We start from the raw sequence: 26215 nt of genomic DNA on the forward strand, positions 1-26215 counted from the left end.
GGTCAGCGTATGCATGTGTGTGCTGTTTAAGCCTTTGGGAGCATGAACAGTATACTTGTGTATGTGTGTTTGCATATGTATTTGTGACGGGATATGTGTGCACGTGGGGAATTATTGCATTTAGTCGCATGCATACAAGGTGTGTGTGTGTGTTTGTTTTGTGCTGGCCTCTAATAAATGACTAGCCATGTTGTCCCCCATGGCCTGACCCAACCATGCTCCACTGCTCCCCTGCTCTCGCCATTCATCTCCTGTCTTACTCTACTGGCCACCTGCTACCCTGGAGATACACACTCTCTCTCACACACACCAGTGTAGTACGAAGATGCACACACACACACACACACTAGCTGCTGTCTTCAATAAATTCTTCAGGAGCAACAGGGAGGAACAGCAGAGATGAGAATGCCATGACACTGCCTTGTGTGTACATATTTCTGTTTGCATGTGTGTGTGTGTGTGTGTGTGTGTGTGTGATTGCCAGACTTGAGGCGCTGGGCAAGCGGCTCGTGCTCAAGTGTGTGTATGTGTCATTACGTGGAATAATGAGAGCAGAGTGTGGAGCATCGCGGGAGGCATGAGGTTGAGAGGAGAGTCAGCGCTCACACCCAAGAGAGATGGCCACACATTCAGGATGAACAGAAGCGCACACCCCCGCTTAACACACACACACACGCACACACACATCTGGGCTGGACAGTTCCCCTAGACTCACCATTTAACCCCCTGTGACCCCTGTGCTACAGAGCAAGGTCTAGCAATGCTATATTAACCCAGCTGCAGGAACAGAGATGGGCACCACAGACAGATAGATAGATACATAGAGTTGCAAAGAGAAAGAGAAGAAAATGAGGGGTATTAAAAGGACGAGAAACATCACTAAATGGGGCACAGATGTTCCTCTCGGCCCCTGGAGTGGTGCCTCCACTGCCCTGGACTTTCACCAGACACTCAGCCTCATTCCTCTCCTCTCCTCTTTTCTTCTCTTTTCTTTTCTTTTCTTTTCTCCTCTCCTCTCCTCTCCTCTTTTCTTATCTCTTCTCCTCTCCTTTCCTCTCCTCTGCTCTCCTCTTCTCTTCTCTTTTCTTATCTCCTCTCCTCTCCTCTTTTCTCCTTTCTTCTCCTTTCCTCTCCTCTTTTCACTTGGTGGCAGGTTTGATTGTAAGTGGCTCTCTTTAAGTGCCAGCTGAGCTCCATCTCTGGACCCGTCTGTTGACCCTCTTCTACCCAGCTAGAGATCCCCATCACTGGGGCTCCGTGGCCTCTGGGACTGTTTTCTTCTTCGTTACTATCACTAATCACCGCTGTAAATAGGAATTAGCATGGTTCCTGAGCTAGAAATGTTTGTCTGCAAGACTTCCATTGTACATATTTTGAGGTGGCCTAAACGGTAGAGTGCACATTCATGTTCTAGTAATGTAAAGATTAAGCTGTGTCACTTTGCATGCAGGGTTCCTATGGGAAGATATAACTCTGCACTGAGCTTCATTGTGTGTCTGTACTTGTCACTTGCCTGTCCTGGTGTGCACATTGTTGGTGTCAGCAAATGGTAATACTCTTGTTGTTTTATTGGGTGCAGCTCAGGGGTCAGACCCTTGCCTCTATATTTTATGGCTTTGATCTGGACACATGTACACACAAACAGGAGACACGAACAAACACACACACACACACACACACACACACACTGCAGACAGTGAGCAGGTTTCCAGCGACGCTGGCCACCTTAAGGTCAACCAGAATGGTGTTTTTATGGCCGAGCATACTTGCTGCTCCAAGGCACTGGTTTCCATACTGAAAATGCCAACTCAATGACAGATGTCACACAACACACGCTCCCACATGCACGCACAGCACTTCATCTATTTTCAAGGCAGGGAGGCTCGCTTTTAGAGAGCGCTGAGGCATTTTATAGGACAGCACTTAGGTGGGGCCATTGTGTGACACAAGCACACAGTAGCCGGAGCTCCCTCACGCCTCCATACACTCCAATGGGTGACAATGGGAAGGGCGGATACACTCTGCCAAGTCGAAGAAGGAGGAGAGAGAGAAAGAAAGGGAGGGAGAAAGAACCATACAAGTGGAGAGATCGAGGCAGTCTCTCGTTCATCTGTCCATCAGTTCATCTCCCTCCCTTCCACTTTGCCTAATCCCTCCTGCTCTGCTATCTGGGGGTTTATGTCAAACACATACACACACACACACACACACACACACACACACACACACACACACACACACACACACACACACACACAGATTTAAAAACATCAACAATGGCATATACAGCCCATGCAAGTCATCACAAGGACCTGCAACTTTTAAGCGCAGATCCCTAAGGGGAATGTGCAGACTGCAACGCACACATGCATATACAGCTGAAGGTTCACAGCCAATAGCGTGGGAGCGGGCAAACGTCTTTATGTGATTTCCATCCTTTGTTGGTAATTAGTTAGTTGTATAAATTAACATGAAGTGCAGCAGGACTCTCACAGCCATTGTTTGTCACCATCATTCTTCTCACGCTGGGAAAAGGAAGGCGAGAGAAACGAAACAGAGGGGGAGGTTGAAAGAGAGAGGGTTTTTTTTTTTATATTCACTAAAAGCGGGAAAGTGAGTTCAGGCAAGTCAAAAAAAAAAAAAAGCACGATTTTGTCGTTCTGTTTGTCAATTAAAGAGTTCTAAATACACAGTCAGCATCTGCTAAAGAGAAGTAGACATCAGGCTTATGAAACGAACTCTGCCTTGAACCCTTTACGAAGGAGATTCATGTGTTTTATGCTACACCTCCTATCCCGTGAACTAGAGGTGGAAATCCAAATATTCAGTGGAAAAATTCAAACGTTCTCTTCTTCGAAAGATCAGCATATTGGAAAATGGCATCCTTTAGCAAAGAGCCCCTGGTTCATGTTGCTTATCTAAGAAAACAAGCGTTATCTAAAAAAAAGTTATCTATCTTTCTCCAGGTGTCAGTGAACCTCACTGCATTTGTAGCAGACAGGGGTAAAATCATCTTGGACGTAGCTCACAATTCCAGTCGAGTCAATTTGAGCTTTTTTTTTTTCTTTCCTTCTGTGGCATGAGAAACAGGCAACGTCATGGGGTGAACCTGAGGCCTATTGTGGGGCCGGCCATTGTTGGCTCGATGAAAGGCGCATTCAAGTCACTTTTCTTATTGAATTGTTTTGCGTCTGCTTTTCAACGTAGCATTCTCTCGCCAGCCTTGCACGAGACAATCAGTGGGGATGAAACTCCTTTCTACCATTCTTCCCAATCCAGATGAGCGATATTAAGGACATGAATAGTATGTGTGTGTGTGTTTGAGGGGGAGCAATCCCCCAGCTTTTGTTCAATACGTGGGCATAAAGGTGCTTAGAAAGAAGCGAGAGGGTCCTGGGGTTTCCCTGATGGTGTGTGTGTGTCTGTGTGTGTTACTGGCCTCCCAGTGTGGCATTAAGTTAAAGGCCTCAGATTCATGAATCAGCCAGGGCTTCTGTAGCTTAACTATTGTGCCATAGTCACAGTTTGTATGTGTGTGTGTTGATATCTGGTGACATGAGGCATAAGAAGGATGTTTATGTAGGTACACTTCTTTGCAGCATAAATGTACAGTATTTGTGCATTTACTGTGTGGACATGCATACCATATGAATATGTTTAGGTCTCAGTGTAAGTGTGTATTTGTGTGAGTCAGACTGTCCCGAATAAAGGCCTCCTGTCACTGACTCCCAAATATTAGACAGACCCCAGTGATTTGGTATCCATCCATTCAAGTCCATTAAACACCATGTCCCATGACCAAATGAGTGGAATTCATGATTTATCTATTCAGCTCTCTCATAACCTCTTCATTTGTCTGCCCTGTTGTTGTTTTTCTCCCTTCCTTGGTCTTTTCTTCCATTCCCATGGAGAGACAGAGGAATGTTTTTATGCTGCAAAATGGCTGCAAGATTAATGAGTTTTGTGTAAAGTGCGCCGACTTTCAATTGTCCCTCACTTACTTTACCAAAAGGATATGAAATGCAGCTGAACAATTTTCATTGAGGCACTTAAGCAACAAAACATTCTGAGAATCACTGTGGAAAGGAATTGCTGTTCAGAGGTTTTCAAAAGCCCTGATGATTGCACCCTTAAATATTTTTATAAGAAGAATTGTCAAGTTAGCTGATAACTTCCAGCATCTTCCACTAAGTAGTTTAGTGACATGCCAGCAGTTACTTTGTGCGTAGGTGGATGTCGCACTATGAAATGAAATTCTTGGTTTTTCGTCTTGACATTGCGCCATAGCCAAACAGGTATCACTTTGCTGCAAGGTTTCCAGACGTTTCCATTAAGATGCAAATTCTGTAAAGTTTGTGCACGGAAGGAGCAAATATGTGGGTTGTTGCAAGTTATGTATTCATTACTTTTAAGTACGCTTATGTCTTTTCATAGATGTATACTACGAGGTAAGTAAGAACAATTGGGAAGACTTAGTTTTACATGTTTCTTATTTGCAAGGAAGTTTCCTGGAACAGACTACTCTGCTGTATGTAATTTAGTGCTAATTATAGGAAAAACAGAGGCAAATTTCGGAATCAGTTGCATAGTCAACATTTAGTTAACTGTGTTTAGTTTGGAAGCAGTTGTCAATTTCCAGGGCTACAAGTCCTCCATGTATACTTAAGGGAATTTATTAATTTTTATTATTCCTTAATTATTTGAAACATTGTTAGATCGTGTGCTTCCCTGTAGACAAGCTTCCCATTTTTACTTGTTCAGCTGACCTTCTGTGCACAGACTAAAGTACTCTCTTGGTTAGTAATTAATTGGAATGAACAAATTGGACATGTTCCAGTTGAACCCTCCTTTTTTTTTTTTTTTTTTTTACTCGCAGAATAGTTAGCGCCACATTAAACAGTGATTCATAGTTTTCCCAGGAGAGCATTAGGAAATTACGAATCTGTAAAGTGTTATGGAACACTTTCTTATATTGCTGTCCTCCGTGAATCAATATATACACAGGCAGAAGAACCCAATACAGGAAATAGAGCTTTGAAAGGATGATTTTTAAGTTACTTAAGCAAATCAATCAGGCTACATTGTGATATCATAGATGCAAAGATGATCATCTTTAAGCAAATGTCCTGGCCCTTTCAGGTAAAAGCGAGTGAATAATGTATCCATATGTATGTATACACTTGGACAAACAGGTCCTATACCGTGGGATCTACTCTTTCTTGGCAACTTCATTGCAGCACGTAAGCTTGCTGAAGGCTATAATGTACTTTAAATAGACTGTAAATAAGCTCTGTTAGAGCTTAGTAGCAAGAGATTCAGAGTGTGTACCTACAGTATATGTTATGCTCATGCTATATATGTGTACAGGCAATCCTGTGTCTTACATTCTACATATTACATGTTAACATGTATGTGTGTGACCCAGTTTCCTCTGTTTAGTACTTAAGTATAAAGTAGTACAATCTGCTTTAGAGCTGTAGTCCCCTGTCACCCATGTTAGTAGCATCCAGCAAAGGATTTAAGGCCTGACATGGATGTAAAGGGCCTTTAACAGCCTGAGTGGAGGCGTGGAATCGGTTTGTATCACTGTATACATAGCTCTTATTAGATTGTCCTTACACAAATCTATAAAAACACACATACACAGTATGTCTCCCCACACTTGATGACGAACACACCAGCCTGCCTGACCTGACCAAGGAGCCACAGCTACCCATGATGCATCGGGAATAGCGAATGGACACACGCCAACAACCCACATAATCACCACCCACAGGCCACCCCGTACTGTTTCCGCTCCCTCTTACATGGAGAGACAAGAAGTGTGTATACTGTTCTGTAGCTTTAGCACGTCAGTCATTCAGAGAGCAACAAGTCAGGCAGTTGGTTACTCAGTCCGTCTTTCAATATGTCAGCCAGTCAGCTAGCGGGGAAGCCAGTTTTGAATTACATCAGCCAGCTACTCACACAGTCAGCCACTCTGGTAGTCAGATATCCAGTCACCCAGCCAATCAGTGTGTCAGTCTCTGAAGCCACAGGGTCTATATTAATTAACCCCTGGCTGGCTGGTCACAGGGTGGGTCCTACAGATGAAGTGGTGGTGTCTGTGTTGTAAGCCTCAGGGGTCGCGACCCCTAGCCCACAATGCAGTCTGGCCTTATTTGAGCCAGATGTTGTTGGAGACAACCATCTCCAGCAGCCCCTTTCCTCTGCTTTATTCTTTCCCCCTTGTTGCTGCTCGGCTAACAGAACCGTCTTCACCAGCAACTCATGTGACAGCTTTGATGCTCCTGTGGATGGATCACCTGTACTTCTCTGTCTGCCTGCCTGGCTGCTCTCACCGCTAACTCCCTCTCTGTCTAACCATGCTTCTCTCTCTCTCTTTCTCTTACCCTGTGGGATCTATCTCTCCATCCATTCACCTCTCTCCTCCCCTCCCTTCACTGTATTTTTCACCCTCCCTCCTACTTTGGCCCACTGCCCCTTTCCGCTTTGCTCAGGGGAAAGAGTGCCGTGTGTTGCCTGGCAGCGTGCCCGCTCTTATCGTTCCCCCCGCCGTCCCTTCCTTTTCTCCTATCTCATCCTTCTCTTTTCTCCTCTCCTTCTCATCCCTTGCTTTCCATCTTTGCTTCTATTTCTTTTCCCTGCTACATTCCCTCCATCCCTCTCCTCTTAGCTCCCTTTGTCCCTGTCACTATCTCCACCTGCTTCTAATCACTCCCCCTCCATCTCTTTCAGCCTCCATTCATGCTTCGTTCTCCATCTCTCTCTCTCTCTCTCTGCTTGCTCCCTCTCCCCTCATCTCTTCCTCGCCTGGGCTCAGGAGCAGCGAACAGGTGTTGTCTCCTTTTGATTTGGGTGCGTTCGGATTAATGCTGTCAGCTCAGCTGTTAAAACAACTGCCACTGCCAGATGCCAGTCAGTTTGGGGCTGGAGCTGTCACCTACACACACACACACACACACACACACACACACACACACACACACACATATTCAAACATCCAAACATACGCACAGATGCAGCCGTGCACACACAGGGTAACATTTACATGCACACACACACGCACACACAAACACTGGGCCTCTTGGCTCACTGTAATACCCACGAAGCAAATCAGCTGCTGTATGCCAATCTTGTCTGTAACCCAGGTGTGTGTTTCTGTAGCCTTTCCAAAAGTGACATTATGACACAATACTACAATGATCATTAATGCATAGACTGAGTTGCTATAGCAAAGTTTTTCTTCTGTCTTCAGTGCCTTCTGATGCGATTCGGATTTTCAGCTGTTTGTAGATTTGAATCTTGTGATTTTTAAAGACTACAAGTAACATTGTGAACTAAATTGTGAGCAAATGCATTTACAGCCTTATTTGAAGTTAACCTGAAATGCAAAACATGAAACTAATACTGCGTTTCATCGCCTGTTTTTTTTTTTTATCTTACCACAACACATTTTTAACAGACAGTAATAGATTTGCTTCTGTGTTCCGTGAATAAGCCTTTAGTAAGGCTTGTTTGTATTAGCTCGGTCTGTAACTGTGTTTACTGTTAGAGAAACTCTCCATTCCTAAGGCAACTCATGATTTCTACCTCCCCACCTTCACCCTCCCTCTTTTCCTCTGTGCACTGTACACACTCACTTGTTCCTTTCTTTTCTCCAAAACATTCAGCCAGCCTTGACTGTAGTCACCACACTCACGAATGTACAGACAGTACGCACCTGTCAGAAGTTTTTTCTTACTGCCCTCATCCTTCCCTGCTTCATTTGAACAATAAAATATTCACCTTATACGTCTATGATCTGTGTGTGTTTCTGTGTCTTGCATGCGTCACCGTATTTTTTTGGCACTGGCTCTCTACCTACGCTCGCAGCCCATATCTGCCTGAGAGTTGCTTCGATTTAGAATCTGGATTCTTGTTGTTGTAATTTGTGAGTAAAATGATGATTAACTATGAATATCAATGATCAGTGGTGTGTAACAGCGCTATTTAGGGCTCTGTTACGTGTGGGTGGGGCTTGCAAGTTTCCTGTCTGTGAGTGTGTGTGTGTGTGTATGTGTGTGTCAGATGGTGTGTTGCAGGCTTTGGAGGGGTGATGCTGGTGTCTTGTTCCATTTCCTACACACACATATTCACAATTACAGCGTATTGGGGGAAGCATTTCACTATCCGTCTTTTCCTTCTGGCAGATTTTTGATCTATCTTTATCTCCCTCCCGCTCAGTGTCTGTCTCTTCTTCCTCGCTCACTCTCTCCCTCTCTTTAACACGCTTTCACACACTTAAAATGAACTCATGTATTCCTTCTTTTTTTTTTTTTGCAAGCTTCACACTACAGACAGTCTTGTGATACTGGTTCAAGGAGCCGTCCACACTAAGACACTGGACACTTGTTTGTGAGGTCATGTCGGTTTGTCTGACACACTCTTACACCCAAATGCAAACATAACCAGCTCACTCTCTAACATTGAGCCCTCTGTCTAGCTCTCCCTGCCCCCAAAGTATCACTTTACTGTGTGAAAACACAGGCGCACGCGGGATCTCTACCCCCTTTGTAGCCCACTGACCGAACCATATTTTGCCCTAACGAGCATTTGTTTAATTACACTAACAAGGTTATGGCCAAGGTTATCATACCCCACTGTAGTCTCTGCTCTCTGCTGAGCCAAACGTTGTTAAGTGTGTACAATTAGCCCACTCAAAGAGTCATGGGTGTCTTGTCAGGGGAATGATAGAGGGAGGAGGAGGATGGGGTCAAAGACCGAAAGGAATGTTCAGGAAGAAAAGAAGCACTGATGCAAAGAATGTCGGTAAAGGTTTTGAAACAAAAAATAAATAAATAAAAAACTACAACACCGTTAGCCTCCTATTAATATGAGATTGATTTCATGAAAACAAACCATAATAGGATGAATTGAAGATATTTAGATATTTTCACTGGTGTGAGGAATTCTTATTTAATCATTGTTTTGGGAAATACTCCAATCAGCTGTTTCCTCCAAGGCCCAATTCTTTCAAACACCATGCCTGACGTTTTTCTGTTAGAAAATGTCAACAATCAAGAAAGACTTCAGGCCTCAATGACATTACCCTGACATCATTAGGGTTATGCTTTTAACTTTGAACATCTTCAGAGCACAGAAGACAATGATCAACTGTGTTCAGTTGTATAATGCACCTCCTGACAAGGAAGCTGCAATTCAGATTTAAAAAAAAAAAAAAAGTGGAATGCCCCTTTAGTCCTGTTTTATCAACTAGAAGTTCAGCTTTTTTCCAGTACACTTTTATTAATGTATGTATTTTAAAAAAAAATTTGATTTAAAAATAGCCAACCACGTTATTACATTTGTGTAAGTTCCAACCCTCAGATTTGTTGGCCACAGATGGATAAGTGTTCTGACTATGCTATGAACTAACCAGCAGCAGCAACTGTTATTGATGAGTCAAATCTCATTTACCAATCAAACTTTACCTAAAAATGGTCAGAATGGGACCTTGCCAAGAAATTTGTGGAAAGAGATTTAGAGGGAGAGACGTCGACGTGAGCGGATAATTAGAGCACAGTGACTCGTAAGGCTCCAACAGGCCAGGCACACAAGCATAAACACACACATGCTAGTCAGCAGAGCATTCCTCTGCTGTTTGGACTGTTGTTACCATTGGTCTAATGGTTCTCACATGTCTGTCGCCCTATCTTTGAGCAGCACACAGGACAATGTGGGCTATTCTTAAGACTTTACAGCGTGCTCTGTCTCAAGCCGATCAGCTCACAGATGGAACAAACATTCACACATAGAGAAGAAAGACAAAAAAGAGACATGACGGATATCAAGACTCAGACACATAAATAGATGGAGAACTTTGTGTGTGTGCATGTGTGTGCGTGTGCGTGTGAGAGTGTGTTTGCACTTGTCAACAGCTTCTGCGTTAACTGGACTAGGCGGGTCCCGCCTCCGCCGTCCGGCAAAGCAAAGCCACTCTAAAGCCAAGCCAACTGTCAATCAAACAGCCAACACAGGGCCAAAACTATGATAGCATCAGAAATAACAGTCTTTATGCATCAGTCTCACATGCACAAACACAAACACACACAAGTGCAGGGGAGGTTAAAGTCGCAGCTCAGCCCGGTTAGAATAGGCTTCCAACATGCAAAGTAGCATTAGTGTGTCAAGAGCGTTGTGCTGTTTTGTCCGTCTCTCTGTCATTGCTTTGACAGGCAGACGAAAAGTGTCAGGACTCGCAAGAGAAAATGCTGCACTCTCCGTGCATGCGTGCGTGTGTGTGCTCTCCGTCTGTCTCTCTCGTAGTTAATGCATGGCTCTATTCCCCTCCTATACATGGCAGGCCCAATACACAATGTCTTCTTTTGTTGTCACGTTAAAGTGATGCAATAAAGCTGTGCAGTGACAAGGACGGCCCGGGGGCTGCTTCAGTGACAGAGACATTGCGAGCGCGTGCACGTGCTTGTGTGTGTGTGTGTGTGTGTGTGTGTGTGTGTGTGTGAAGTGGAGACAAGAGCACTGAAGAGGGGTTATTGCCACGAGACAGATTGCAAGTGTCATTTTCCATTACAGCAGCCGGAGCCACTGTGTACAACATGCGCACACACACACACACACACACACACCGATACACATGCCTTGGCCTACTTTAACAGGATGCTTTTGACAGGGAGAGATGTGCGTGCATTAAGAGAGTGCCGGCCCCCGACTTTTTAACCCTCTCTTCCCCCCGACATCACGTTAAGAGAGCAGAACACACCTTTTATTGAGGGATTTTTTTTTTACATTTTTTTTGGCCTGGGTTGGCTCATGGCTCACTGACATAAATCAGACTTTTCCACCAAGCTAAAGATATCAGGAATTTTCGAATTAGATCTGTATGGCTCAGTAAGTGACCTAAACTGAATTTTTGTGATTTGCATGGTTTAGTTGAAAGATTACATCATGATCCTCCATTGTTTGAGAAAACTCTTTGACCACTGTGCACTTTTGAAACTGCCTCAAACATTTTTAATTCATTGGCATTTACAACTGCTTAAAAACTAAAGGTAAAATAATGCTTTATTAGTTTTTTGTTTAAGTTTAGATTCATACCATTCATAGGGAAAGCAGCAGGAGCAGCTAGGATACTTGTCAGAGTAGCTTTTCAAAGGAGCCTCAGTGAATTAATTTTAAATACATGTTGCATATGAACCTCTCTTATCTATTCAAAAGTCTCCCAAGAGGCTCTGTTTGTTAACCAGACAATTAGCTGGCAGTATTTGGTGGTTATCACCAACACAGTTGACTCTTCGTCTCGTCAGCTTGTAAAGAATGAGGCAGTAAAATGAAAATGGGATCCGTGTTTGGTCCCATAACTTGTCCCTAATAAGGTGCAGTGGCAGCGGCTATCAGGGGCCGGGCTGAATTAGTCCACAGCGGATTCAAATGTCTAGATGCTATCAAACACCATTTAATGATAATGGAGGTCACAGAGGCAATTGGGGAAATAGTGTGTGTGTTTGTGTGTGTGTCTGTGTGTGTGTGTGTGAAAGGAATGTTTCTCTGTCTCCTGCAAAAATACAGCATTAAGATAGCATCGCTAATTTCTCCAGCTCGGCACAAAAACAACATGCAGAGGAGGGGAGAGAGAAATAATGAAAAAAACAAAAAACAAAAAACAACAACAACAACGCTCACAAGTGAAACGAAACAACGAGGAAAGTTTCTGTGCGACTTTCTCGAATGTCGCTCCAGATTTTGCCCTTCATCGTTCTTTCACAATGTCGCGCCCTCTCCGCTGCTATTTCTGACTGCCAGTGTGTGGATCTGGCTCGCTGAGATTTCATGCCAGTGTAAAAATTGGCTGAGGGTTTGGTTCAAATCAAATTGGACATAAGCACCCACAACACCATCTGTTAGGAAAAGGCAGTGGAGTGAAGGGCAGAACTCTGTATTCAGATAAATGGATTTTCAATTTATTAAACTGTTGACTGACACCCTTGTAAATGTTCGCTTTATGTGCTGTGGCCTATTCTTAGAACGTCATATTTAATGGAAACATGTTGCTATACATCCTTACACCCCCTAATATTAGAATGAAAAAAGATCCTACTACATCTGTTGTTTTGCATGAGTTAAATTCCTTTTTTTTTTTTTTTTTTTTTGATATTTTTGCAGCACAGTCGTCTCACATTTACATGAGAGAAAAAACCCACTTGTCCTTTTTTTTTTTCTCTCTCTAAAACTTGAAATAGACAAAAATAAAGCCCTCTCTGTGGTTAGTCGTTAGGTGTTTTGGCAAGTGAATTGTGTGTGAGTGTGTTTGCACTTTCCTCTTACCAGGTGTGTTGCCCCAAAACGTGTTTAGAGAAGTGTTGCGATTGTCACCGTACTTTAGGCGGAGGACCATATGTCCCTTATTGCTTCGCCCAACTTTTGCAAGGTGCATAACAGTCTTACAACTCCTAGAAGTCGTGTCACTCAGTGCGTGAGTGTGTGCCAGATACTTACAGTTTGTGTGTATGTGGGTGTGGGTGTGTCCATGTGAGTTGGTGTCCCCCCCTTAAGCCTGCCTAATAGTCTGGGTGTTTATTAATAATAAAAGTTGGAGCAGCTTCTGAATGAAAAGTCACTGTAGACTTTGAGGCCAACCAGGGACTGATTCTGACACACACACACACACATATACATATATAGATATACTGTACACACACATTCTCTGTCTCTTTCTTGTTTCCATCCTCTGCTTCACTGGGAGACAGGGAGCACTGGGTGGGGGCTAGAAAGTAAGGAGGAGGAGGAGGAGGAGAGGGATTTTAGTGTTTACACAGAGGCCCAGCCACCGCGGCAACTGTTGCCAAGCTCTGTTCTCCCCAACAACAAGCCAGTAATTGGTACTTTTAGCGGCTAACCTTGCGGAGGTGGTGGTGCGAGGTGGTCTTGGACAAAAAGCTTTTTGATACAACTCCCTCTCTATCTCCGTCTCCTCCCTCAAACCGTCATATAGTGCCCCTGTTTGTTTTTTTCTGTATTTTTTTGACAAGAGACTGCCCGTAATCTTGGCATGGCCCTCTACTGCTTAGGAGCAATTGGACCATCTTTAGAAGGAATTGATGAAAATGTGTCCAGACACATGGCCCAGCTCAACCAGACATGAATTGATCATCAAAATATCAACATCATCATTTCATAATGCAGTATGTTGGCTCCGTCAGCGCGAGGGAAGGAGCCAGACTGAAAAGCAAAAGCTGAAGTATCAAGAGGGTGTAAATAAGTGAAGAGTTTTATTACAAATTCTGCTTTTCTGAACTTTCTTTTAACATTTCCATAATGTAGACGATCCAGTCAGATAAAGTTGGAACCTTTTGCTACTGAAAGACTTAAGTTAGGTATTTTGTTTTTCTAACTGTGTACAACCCAGAAGTGGAAGTAGATGTTTGATTAAGAGATTCAGAGTAAAAAGTTTTTACTTGATTTGTTCATCATGTCTGGAAACATTAAGAGATGGATGTGCTATGAATCAAAAGAATGTAACCCACTAACCCAGTTCTGTTATACGTCTCTGACTTGGCCTTTAATTCAGTTAAGATAACCCGTTTAATTTGATTTCATCTGGTTAAAAGCTAATCTTTCTATCATATGTAAACATCTTTGGTTCTCGGTCAGTGAATGAGTTTTGGCCACACAAGTCACCACACATCTCTGCTCTCCCTCTCCCTCTCCGTTTCTCCTTCCTTCCATCTCAATACTTCAGTGTTCAGGGTGGCAGACTTAGACAAATTTCACCAGTGCTTGTATAATTGCTTATTCAGTGCTGACCCCTGCTCAGTTTAGCGGGGAGGGAGGGTGGAAGAGGAGAATGGAGAAGGAAGGAGGGGAGGGAGTAGCTGGTAACTCCCCATGGCTGCCAAGGTCCAAGTCAATGTGGAGCCTGTTTTTCGGGATGTAAGGGCCAACCGCGGTCCCAAGCCAGGGCCCTTTCCTGTGGGCCCTCCACCTCCTCCTCCTCATCATCTTCACTCTCCTCCTTCATCCTCCACCCTCCTCTGAGCCCCGGCTGGGACTGGCGCTGGCACAGAGGCCCCTTTGTTGTACACCCGAGGGCTCGCTCTCCCTCTCTCTCTTTCCACACACACCCCTCTCTGCCTCCACCTCCTCCTCCTCCACCTCCTCCTCACCATCCCTCCCTCTCTTTTCCTATAAAGGTCTCCAGTCTTCACAAATATGAGATAATAGGAAAAATAGAGCTGGCCGCTTGTGGTGACTCAGGACAAAATGTCTGAGTGAAAAATAGAAAGTGAGTTAGAGAGAGAGAGAGAGATGGTATTGTTTGTGAGGTGGGTCAGCGCAAGCTGGACTGAGGCTGAGTCTCCTCCCATCTCTCTCTCTCTCTCTCTCTCTCCAGCAGCTTCTGAACCAAAAGCTCACTGTGGATCCAAAAGCCGGATGGGGGCTCGCTCTAACACACACACACACACACACACACACACACACACACACACGTACACACACTGTTTCTCTCTCTGTTTCTCTCTCTGTCTCTCTCTCGGCAGGTGGACGGGGTTGTTTTGGCTCGGCTGCAGGGCAGCAGCTTGACTCCGTTTGAGCCAATGAGCCAAAATAATAGCCGACGATTCCAGAGTTATTGTCAGCATCCCCTCCTCCTCTGTTTTTTTTTTCTTCCCCCCCCCCACAATCCCTCTCAACCGTATGGGATCAGAATCGGAACATCAGCCTTAGATGAATTAATGCGCTTTTACATGAAAATACCACAGCAGGAATCCCAGCTTATCAGATACAAAAAGTCAAAACCAGCGAAACAGAACAAGTTTTTAAAACATCTTTATATTGTTCCTAATAAGATACGAATGGGTAAAACTGTATTGTAAGAGTTAATATGAACACTTACTCAAATATTTGCCCACCTTCCATACTGAACACTCACACTTCCTGTCTCTCCCTCTTCTATTAATCTCCTTCACCCCTTCATTTTTGTTAAAAGGGAGGAGCCCTCAGCTCCCAACACCCCACCCTGTAAAATCAATGGCCCACACCCCTGCGTGGGCACCACCCGCTTACCTCAGAAAACACACACAAGCACATATACAATGCATGTGCACAGACACACTCGGCATTTCATACGTCAGAAGAACAGGGAGTAGCTTCTCCGATTTTCATGGAAAGTGTTGTGCTGTCCTCTTTTATTATATGATTTTTGGCTATAATTAGCAGTAGATGCTTGCAATGTTTCCATCCAACTGTCAAGCAAATTGTAAAAAAAGTCCTGAAATACTGCAGAATATGAAATGGGAATCAGGTGCAATCATTTCCATCCACTGTGCTGAAACAAATAAATCTTCAAATGTGAGAGAAATAGAATGGAAAGAGGTCTTCAGGAATTGTTCTGCATCTGACAAGTTGCTATTGTTGTGTCTTGTCCAGTAATGGAGGCCTTTTTTCACGTTATTATATAAAGATGAAAACAAGGAAATGCACTTGGCAGCTTTCTAAGACACCAAACTAATGGCCCAATAGCAATGATGAGAAACTAGTGCTTGAGAGTTTGACATTTCTGTGAGGTCACGGTTTCAGGGTGTCCACTTTTTGCACGGGTTTGTGTCTGTGTCTGCATGTGTCAATGAACTGCATTTCTATGAAGTGTGTGTTTGTAGTTTATCAAAGGTGACAGCAAGGGTTGGGGTTCATTTCTCATAGTGTTCACCACATCAATCAACCACTGACTAAAAGCTGCAACACTTCTTCTCTTCTCTTCTCTTCTCTTCTTTTCTCTTTTCTTCTCTTCTCCACTCCTTCAGCCCATTCCCTCCCATTTTGCCATTCGCCGCACAATGAAAGAGCCTCTTGGCTTTTATTAATAGTTAAAGTGGCCCCGGCCTGTCACTGGGGACAATGGCTGCAGCCCTGTTAATAAATAAAAATAATAACTAGGAGATGGAGACAGAGAGGGAGTGCAATGGAAAGAGAACAGGCGACACTGCCATTTGTTGTTCCCTCTCACTTGTCAAAGCTCTTTGGCTTAAAAGCCTCTGTCATTGTTGAGGGAGAGGGGGCTGCAGGGAGAGATGAGAGTGAGTGAGAGACAGAGAGAAGGAGGGAGAGAGGGAGAGTGAGCACCAGGGGCTAATAGCACCTGTTGGGGTGACAGTGAGACAGCTGTCACAGGAAGAAAAAACACACACACACACACACACACACACAGGAGCACACTTTTCTTCGACTCATTTCTCTCCCTCCACCCTGTTTGTGCAACAAAATTCTCCATCTCTCTCTCTCTCTCTCACTCTTACTCCTTCTACCTTCATCCTACTGCTAACCAATTCCCTAAAGGCGACGGTGAACTGCTGACTAACTGGCTGAGTGGCAATGTCAAAAACGCAAGGACAGGCCAGCCACAAAAACAAGGGAGAGGTGGACAGACTTGAAGTTCAGTGATGGTCTCTGGCAGTTTGTGAATGTGTGTTCACTGAAATCAATGCAGTACGAGTGCTCGAGTCTTTACACCAGAAGAAGAGACCTGTGTCGCGCCTTTTCGTTGTTTCCGTATGATCATTTCTCGCTTCAAATCCTCCAGGTGGTTCCTCTACTCTTCTGCATTCACTCCATCGCACGTGGATACAAATTAGAGGGATGGAGAAGAAAGGAAGAAGTATAGGTTGGCTTTTTGTGTTCGGATGATGGGTAAAAGTGCTTTGATTTGTTGTTGAATGTGTCTCACTTATTGGGGGGAAAGCTCTAAGCTGTTCAACTCAAAAAACCGGACATGTCTCTCTCTCTCTTGCCGTCTCTCTCTGTGGAAAGCATTAGCGTTTGTGTCATGTGCATGTGTGTGTGCAGACGTGTGCGCAGACAAGCTGTCTCATACCGGCAAGATTAAGACTTTTCTTTTTTTTTTCTTAAATCACTCTTGTCATTATGGGAAAAAAAGATAATCCGGGACAAACAAACTTTTTTGCCTTCTGTCAGCAATTGCTAGCATGTGTAAATGTATGTGTGTGTGTGCAACTACATACAGTGTATGTGAGCATGGGCCTTCACATTTGTGGTTATGTGTGTGTTTGCATTGGCTGATAGGGTTAATCTCCCCTCTCAGAGTGTAAAACCTCTCTCCTTAGCAAGGCCTCGCATCGAGTGCAGATGGCTCCCAGTAAATAGAAAACTCTCTCTCTCACACACATGAACACACACCCTCTTGCTTCACACTGTCGCACCTCTTTTGTCTTATCATTTCTTTTTGTTCATGTCAGTAACAGTCAACAGGGTGGCTAGGTCGATGGCAGCATGTATGCATGTGTGTGTGTGTGTGTGTGTGTGCATTTACAATAAGTACATGTATGTGCACCCACTGGGGATGGAGTCTTTCCATGTGGATGTGACATCCATGTGTGACCATAGTTAGGATTGTAATTAGTGATTCAGTGTGTGTGTGTGTGTGTGTGTGCACATGTGTGTGTTTGTTCTGGGGTTTGTGTGTGTAAGGGTCTGTGGAGTGTGTGTTGAAAACAAAGCGCTAGCTGATAATGTGTCCATTGTGGCGGGTGCATTAAGGCCCTCTTTGTCTCAGGGCCCACAGGGCTAATGATTCTCTAGCAGCAGGTGAGAGGGAAAAAGCCTCTCTCTTCCTCTCCCTCTCTCCTCCACTTGTCTCTCTCTTTATCTTGCATTGCCTCTCTCGCGCTTTCCCTTTTGCTCACTTGTTTTTGTTCTTCAGATTTCCTCTCTTTCGATTTTCAGCTTCTCTCTTTCCACCTCTCTCTCCCTCTCTCTCCTGCTGATGCGGCCATTAGGCTGAGCTGCCGCTGCCTTTATTACAGCAAATGGACTTTAAATGAGCTTTATTGTTATGTTGGCCAGCCAACTGAATCCCTCTCTCTCTCTCTCCCTGTCCTCCCCTAAACAGAGGCCCCCAGCATTGAGAGGCTGTTGTCAAAGGACTGGAAGGATAAACTTTTGGCCATGGGCTCAGGGCACATCGGAGAAATTAAAGGTATGGTACAAAAAATAGGGAGCTGTTAAGACATTTAATTAACTATATAAACTTGACTATTACTGAATGTGCACATTTGATGTCCATTTAGGGAAAAAGTCAATAAATCTACTTAAAAATCATCCGTATCTAAAGTAATTGCTATCTGTATCCATGGTTACAGCAAATTGCAAGTAGCTAATGCACAATGACTTTTTGTGTGCACAGATTCACCAAAATCTAAGGGCATAAGTGAAAAAACAGAGTTTGGACATAGCCCACAGCTAATTCGCCGGCTCTATGGCAACATTTTACTTCCTGTTTATACCAAGCATCATAGAAACCATGTTGGAAAAACATATGTATGAAACCAATAATGCAAAGGGGGGGACAAACATCCATGAGACCTGTGACATTATTAAGGCTCATAATTCCCTAATGAGGGTTGTTCCATCTCCACAATCCACTTAAAGAATTCAAATTTTGTAGATACGTTGCCACGTGGCAAGGTCGTTAGTGACAATCCTGTGAAATAAAAAGAAATCGGAGGAAACTGTGATAAAGTTGAATTGAAACAAAAGAGCTCCAACTGAACTGAACTCAAATGAACTCAGCTGCCCTGAACTAAACCGTGCCGACCGCTTCGAGTCATGTTTGCCCTGCAAGTCAAGAAGTCAATGATGTTTCTGCTAGTCCATCAACTCTGTGTTAATCTCAGTGTTAATCACCCATTTTATCCAACACCAGCCCTCCTTAGCATCTGAGAGCGAGAGAGGCAGAGCAGGACAGAGGGCAGGAAGTGAAACAAAAAGGGAACAAGAGAGCTGCGCTGTAAATATGCATGATCAAGATTCAGCCACGGAAAAAGAGAAAGCGAGGGGAAAATGATGTGAGAGAGACAGAGAGAGAGGGAGAGGTGGAAGAGACTGGCTATTATTCCCTGTAACTCCAGGGCAAAGCCGTCGTTCTCCTCCAGTAATTGAGCTTCATTAGGAAGCAAAGCAATATGTAATCAAAGAGCCTTGTGGAGCGGCGTGGCCGTTGAGAGGGGGCTCCATTGATCAAACCCCCTTTTCCCAGCTCCCTGCCGCGCTGACATTTCTGTGTAGGGGGCGTCCCGCTTGGCACAACGCACACCAACAGCTGGGGAGCAATATCAGGAGTGAGTGTGTGCGCGCGCATGTGTGTGTGCCAGTGACATCTGTGTGTGTCTTAGACAGTGCTTACATAACAATGTGTGTTTGGGTGATAGAAAGACAGAAGTATATGTCAAGTGTTTGTCCACCAATTTGCGTTGATAGTGTGTATGTTTGCATGCGTAGGTGCGTGCGCTCTTATTTGTTGGCGCGTCCCTGGACAGAGCTTTTTCTGGGGGAACAAAGTGATTTTGAGCCACCGCCTCCCGCGCAGTCGACTTTATTGAGAAACATCGTTGGTAAAAGGCACCACGCGGTTCAGAAAACAGACATGTAATCGAAAAGAGTCATCTCCTAAACTCTTGGGTTTAATTTTAAATTGCTCCTCACATTTCTTTACACGCTCTACATATCATACCATGTTCCATATCCTTGTCACATATTCCATATGAGCACATTGGCTCGTTTCACCACATGATGCATTCTTTATTCTGTTTCTTCTTCTGCTTCTTCTTCTTCTCCTCCATCTCCTTCTCTCCTTTCCTCCTCTGCCTTCTTGTCCCCACTCTTCCCTCCTTCCCTATAGGGAGTTATCAATGCGGCCGAGGTCATTAATTAGCACAGCGAACTTGGTGACAAGCATTACATTGTTACAAATTGGTTAATTACACCAAGCGTGAGAAAAAAAGAGGGAGTTGGTGTCGGTTCGGCGGGTTTGTAGGTAAGCACACACCATAGCAATCAGCCTAAGGAGGAATGTGTGTGAACCAATGGAGGAAAACAGTTATTGATCCACCTGCCTGCCTCGGAGCAGCTAAGGAAACAAGTCGACGCAAGCTGATTTATGGGACGGCCGCAGAAATTCTGAAAGTCTGAACTGGAGACAGTGCTCGTATGGGAGTTTATGAAACCGCCGTCCCCGTTAGGAAGTGTGCTGTTTTCTAGGCTTCTTCTTATGCAAATGCTCTCTGGTTTACTGATCAAAGATCGACAGCTGAGGGGAGGGAGGGGGTTGAGAACAGCTTGTAGAAAAAGAATGGATTGGTTGTCTTCTTCTTCACACCTAACTATTCACGCTGCTGGTTGAAGGAATATTGTTTCTCTCTCTCTCTCTCTCACACACACACACACGCCGTCTTTTACTGTTTGCATGTGCATGTGTTGGGTTAACCCCAACTAGAATGCCCAGCAAGAAAGACTCCTTTGATCATCGTTTCACCTTTGCAACCCTTTTTTTCCTCCCCCCTTGCCCCTTCCTCTCCACCCCTGCAACCCCCTCATTTGAACAGGCTAACGTTTTTAACACAAGGCTCTTTCTTGTCTTGGTCAGCTTTGGCTATACACACACACAGGCAGGCACACACATACTTTCTGGCACTACAAAGGTGGGTCTGTGAGTTAGGACAGCGGCGTGTTTATTTTTCCAGCGGCCAGTGCTCCCGACAGTTGCCGTTATTGTTCATTGTTGGCGGATGGATGGAGTGCAGGGGGAAGTGAAGGAGGACGAGGGGGAGGAATGTCGATGGGCAGTGAAGGCGCGCGGGAGGGTGGATGGGGGTGAGGTGGCGGCTCCCAATAGGGAGGACAAATGGATGGCTCTCACCTTCCCGAGCGGTCAAAGGGCAGGTCAGCCACCATGGCCCCTCACCTTTGCTCCCTCCATCCTTTCTACTGACACCTCCTTTCATCCCCTGTTTCTCTTTCTTATCCTCCCTGTTTCTGTTTCTTTCTTTCCTTCTTGCTTCCTCATCTGGTTTGACTGGCGCAGGAATGTGGTCCTGTTAAAGGTAGCAGCTGAAGAACAATAGGGGATTGTGCTATTCCACATGCACTTGGACACACACACACGCACACACACACACACAACAAAGTCATGTAGGCAAACACTGGTACATATGACCACCACTCATACTGATTGTGTCTCAACGTGGTTCTCTCTAACTACATCCTGTTGAATGATTTAGGGCTCGTGTAGAAGTGTGTTCGTGCAATTGTGGATGTGTGCGTGCGTGTGTGTGAAATGGAGCTGGTATGTCAGGATCTAAGGAGTCAAAGGTCAGGCCATGCTAAATGTGAGCAGGAGGCTGGCTGACTGCAGGATAAACACAGACCAGACGCTCTCCCCTTCTCTCTTTCACTGTCGTCTTTCTTTTTTACACACACTTCACACAGAAATACAGTGTCTTAGCAACAGACCAATCCCCAAATTTACCCACAATTCAGTGTCAATCAAATATATTTTGATTCCACTTCAAGATTTAGCAAGAAATGTAAATTTTCAAAACCTGGCTGAAGCTTTATTTTGTTTGTTAAACGTATGAATCTGGCTCAGATTTTACATTTGTTTTGCCACCACATTTTGCCTGTTTACAAATGTTTCCTCAGCCAAATGTATTTTCTTTATTTCAATACGGCAATAAAGGAGGTGATGGATGCGGTCTGAGTAATCACTGCTGGCTTTCCGTGTGCAGGAAAATGAGTCAACTTCTGGTTTTACAACTTTGCAACACGTATACGAACCTTCCGCTGACATGCCCCCTCCTACCGTCCAAAACCCCTAACCAGTCATATATTAAGTTGACCAACAAGCCATGGATAGCTTTACACTGCTTTGTTGTTTCTTCCACGTCTCTCTCGTGCTTCTGACCTGTAACCTCACCCCCACAATCCTTTCTGGCTTCTGGAAGGCTATGAAAAGCTCACAAAGAAGAAGGACACACTTTTTTTATTTTTAGGCATGCATCTTTATAACAAAACCACGGCTGTAGTTTGTAGACTAATGAAAAAGTCCTTTTATCTCACTCAAAGGGATAATGCATTATTTAAGCAGCTTAAGTGTATTCAGTTTAAGTATTAATTTAACACTTAAAGTAGAAAAATTCTTTTACTTGTCCACTTTCAAGAAGATCAAATATCAGGTTGAATTAGTGCCTTATTGAAGGACACTACATCAGGCTGATAATTAACATAGGGCTAAAATGTCATACTATACATTCAAGTTCACATTTTCAACAACTGGTTTCCTGTCTTGATAAGTCTAAACAACATGCTACTGTATCACACTTTCTCTGCGCAACATCTGTAACAACCAAAATAACCTGTCATAATTATTTTCTAGTCACACTATGCGGATCAATGCTAAGTAAAACCTTCTTTAAAGTGCCGCCATCTCACCTTTGACCCCTCTTCTCCCCCCTTTCTTGCCCTATAGGTACCCCAGACAGCCTGGCGGAGAAAGAGCGCCAGCTCATGGGCATGATTGGCCAGTTGAGCAGCCTGAGGGAGCAGCTCCTGGCGGCCCACGAGGAGCAGAAGAAGCTGGCCGCCTCGCAGATGGAGAAGCAGAGGCAGCAGATGGAGCTAGCCAAGCAGCAGCAGGACCAGGTATAGGAACACGCTGCATGTGAAGGGCTACGCTGGAAAATGTTGTGTATGCCTACACTGCAAGAATTCCATACTAACAAGGCATTTAGTCTCAAATAGGTTATCAATTATTTATTTTTTCCAGTCAGACAAGCAATAGAATTTCTGCAAATCTGTAAATATTTGGATTCTTTAAGCAATTCAGCATATTTATTTGTTGAAATAAAAAAAAAAAAAAAAAAGCATTTTTCTCTGCTGCAATGCCACAGAGAGAAAAATGCATGTATTGTGCCCGGCCAGTAAACACCAAAGACACATGATTGGATACTGATTTGGAATCACAAGTTCGCAACGCACACACTGATATGCCAGCGCGCAGACACACAAATGCACATACACGCTCGAACATCACAAGCGGTCATCAGAAATCCCCGCACAGATTTTTAAGGTCTACAGCAGAAGGTTGGCTCAGAGGTATGACTGAAAACAACAAATCCCATAGGATTTTGCTTTCCTCTACTCTCTCTCTCTCTATTACACACACGCAAACATCTCATACCGTGTTCATGATGCCAGAGACATGCGCCTTTGGCAGCTTGAACACAGGGACATCGCGCAGGAATGAGCTGAGGGTATGTAGTGTTGGAGCGGATGTAGCAGAGACACACACACATACACACGCACACACGTACACGCATACATGCACTCCTCAAGCTCCCCAGCAAGAGTCTGCCAGGTATTTGCATAGAGAAGGGTTTCCCTCTTTGTTGTGCTTTTTTTTTTTTGCTTCTGGAAAGGTTAAGTTTAGTAAGAGTACAACCCACAGACACACACACACACACACACACACACACACACACACTCATAGAAACACAGCTGTAAGGACAAATCACCTGTGACAGACATAATGTTTTACAGTGCCCTTGGCTGTATCCCACACCAGTGCACGCTGATTGAGTCTCACTGTATGAGAATGTGCGACTGTGTGTGCGACTATTGTACGTTTTTGTGTTTCCATTCCGTTGTGTGAGCCGCTGGAGAGTTTCTGCTCGCAACTTAATTGCATTTTAGGCATGTAGAAGAAGAATGAATGTAAAAGAAAGGCACATTGGAAAAAAAACAAAGTAAAATAACATTAGCAAGAGAAATAAACAATGCAGAGAAATGTGTAGAAATATACTGAAAGCTAAGAAATTAAAGTTCAAAAAAGGTTATTTGGAAGTTTTGAACCAAAGTTACATATTCTTTACATGCAGTTCATTCGTGTAGGGTTGTGTTCATGTTAGTAAGTGTGTCGATGTGACACTGTCGTCCATTTGGCTGTGAGCTGAGTCCAAATGAGATGAGTTCGTTAATATTTCATTCGTCGACAGAGGCCATCGACCCTCTGTCGTGCAACTGGGGCCTCAGAAAAATGCAGATGTGTCACACCTCCCACAGGCCCTGCACACACACTAACACATGCACATTCTCTCTCTCACACACACACACTCCCATACACACACACACACACACACACACACACACACACACACACACAGATACTGTACTGTACATACATCCTAATAATCTGCTCTGCTTCTCAGATTGCCCGGCAACAGCAGCAGCTTCTGCAGCAGCAACACAAAATCAACCTCCTGCAGCAACAAATCCAGGTGAGGCCAGTTTCTCTCCGTGTATGTACGTGCAGGCGTGCGTGTCTCAGTGTGCATGTGTGTCTTTTATGTGTGTCTGCATGGTCCACAAAGGCAATTTTGTGATTGTGATTGTTGGAGCTTTGAGCATTTGGGGCCTGAATCAGCAGTGACTTAAAATAGCCCCTCCTCCTCTAACTCACAAACACACACAACCTGTGTAATCACTTAGAAATGGTCAGTCTGCTTGAAACAATCAAGAGTAGGGCGTTGACAAGTACAGTGTGTGCATTTAAAATTCTTATTGTATACATCAAAGTTTACACATTGTGTAAAGTGCACTTTTCTGATGGTCCTTCCATTCTGAAGGTGATTTCACACACAGGGCTGTAGATTGGCTTAGCTGGGAAAACAAATCCAGACTAGAGAAGTTGTTAGAAAGTCTATGAGAAGAAGATGAAGTCAGAAAAGCTATATCGATCACTTCCATGGTTTAACACCTTTCAACCACAATAACATCAGATGAGAGATTTAAACATGCACCAAAGTATAACAGGGATGTTGGCGCTCTAGGCTGTAACCCACCGTGGTAGGAGACATTCATCTCAGCAGTCACAAGATAAGCATTAATATGGCATTTGTGTTACAAAGTACTCCACCACAAATGTGTGCTTACATGTATTTCATTGACTATAATGTAACGTCATACAAAATTATCACAATGCACTGGCTCTGGAAAATGTTGGTTGAACTATTTATATTTTTGAGAAGAGGCCCTGTAGACTGTACCTGGCCCTTATTAGGCTGACTGTTATTTGTAGCTGGCCAGACTTAAGGCTAAGGGTTGGGTTAGAACTTTTTTGCACACATTTGGCGTAGTGTGAGCTTGTTTTCCTTCCCTCAGAATAGGATGGATTATGTTTCATTCTGCTTTTTGTCAATCATCTGATATGCACAGGAGAATTTCCCCTCGTAAAGATATACTAAATTAGTAGACTTGTTATTGTAAGTGTCCGTGTCGATCAAGATTTTAAGTAAATCTAATCATGCAGATTTTAAAGACCTTTTAAAGACCAAAAAAGAAACAACAACTACAACTTAAATGAACTGAAAGGTCCCTTTTGGATATGAATGCGTGTCTTTAAGTCCGGGAAAATGGGTGGGTATATATGTAACATTTAAAAATGGAAGTATTGTCCTTTTGGGTGCTACACTGGAGCCTCTATGTTGGTCCAGGTGGCTTGGAACGAATAGCCCAGGCCTTTGTAAAGGCAGATGACACTGGATTTTTGAGCTGAGAAAGCCAGGCTTTGTGTCATAAAGAGACGCCCTGTCCAAGAAGGAACACACACACACACACTCACACAAACACACACTCATTCCCTTTCCCCCCCGAGAGTTAAGCCATGCACAGTTTGTGTGATAAGAGACCTTGTGATAGCGTGTGTCTATGTGTGTCCACTATTCTTTATAAAGCAGCTGTGTTTGTTTGCTTTGTGCGTCTTAAGTTGAATTGTTCGTGTTTTGTCTAATAAAAAAAAAAAAAAAAAGCGGGCACGTTTGTTTCTGAAGATTTCTCTGTACGTTCTTGAGCATCCATTTCTTCAGCCGCGCATGTGTGTTCGCCGCAGCTGTGTGTGTTAAGCTATAAACACGTCCGCTCATGATTCACTCCCTCACAACCCCGCCGAGACAAAGCTCTCTTTTCCCATGACTTTGCAACCTTTTCCCAAACAAACGTCTCTCCATTGAGCGGGCCCAACAATAGTTTCTCACAAGCAGGGGCAGCTGTAGGCAGCCTCGTTAAGAGAGGGCTTGTTGCTGGACAGCAAAAACACACACTTTCACATATATACCGTTGCGCATCAAAGTACATACAAACGCAGACAATCATCCAGAATATACGCCTTCGCTCACTCGCAAACACGTATCGCGAGCAGCCAGAGAGAGTGCTGCACACTCGCCTGATGATCAAACACACACTCATCATCAAAGACTTGGTCGAGAAATACACTGCTTAATCATTCATGAAGAGATTGTCCGCACAATCCCACAATACAATGGCCTGCCAGACAGAGGGCACCAGGTTCAGTGTGTTGGGGTGTGTGTGTCTG

General features: G+C 44.1%; 1 protein-coding gene across 15 annotated transcripts in view; it reads left to right on the plus strand.

Moving 5' to 3' along the window:
- sox5 (SRY-box transcription factor 5) overlaps positions 1 to 26215 on the plus strand; it is a 184448-nt gene that overhangs the window by 123857 nt on the left and 34376 nt on the right. For all 15 annotated transcript variants that reach the window (XM_026363642.1, XM_026363646.1, XM_026363643.1 and 12 more), the window contains 3 exons: positions 17903 to 17989; positions 22316 to 22488; positions 24054 to 24122. In XM_026363642.1, the coding sequence (XP_026219427.1) occupies positions 17903 to 17989; positions 22316 to 22488; positions 24054 to 24122 (329 nt within the window). The remainder of the gene's footprint in view (positions 1 to 17902; positions 17990 to 22315; positions 22489 to 24053; positions 24123 to 26215) is intronic.

Source organism: Anabas testudineus, chromosome 23 (assembly GCF_900324465.2).
Source record: "Anabas testudineus chromosome 23, fAnaTes1.2, whole genome shotgun sequence".
NCBI classification, from domain to species: Eukaryota; Metazoa; Chordata; class Actinopteri; order Anabantiformes; family Anabantidae; genus Anabas; species Anabas testudineus.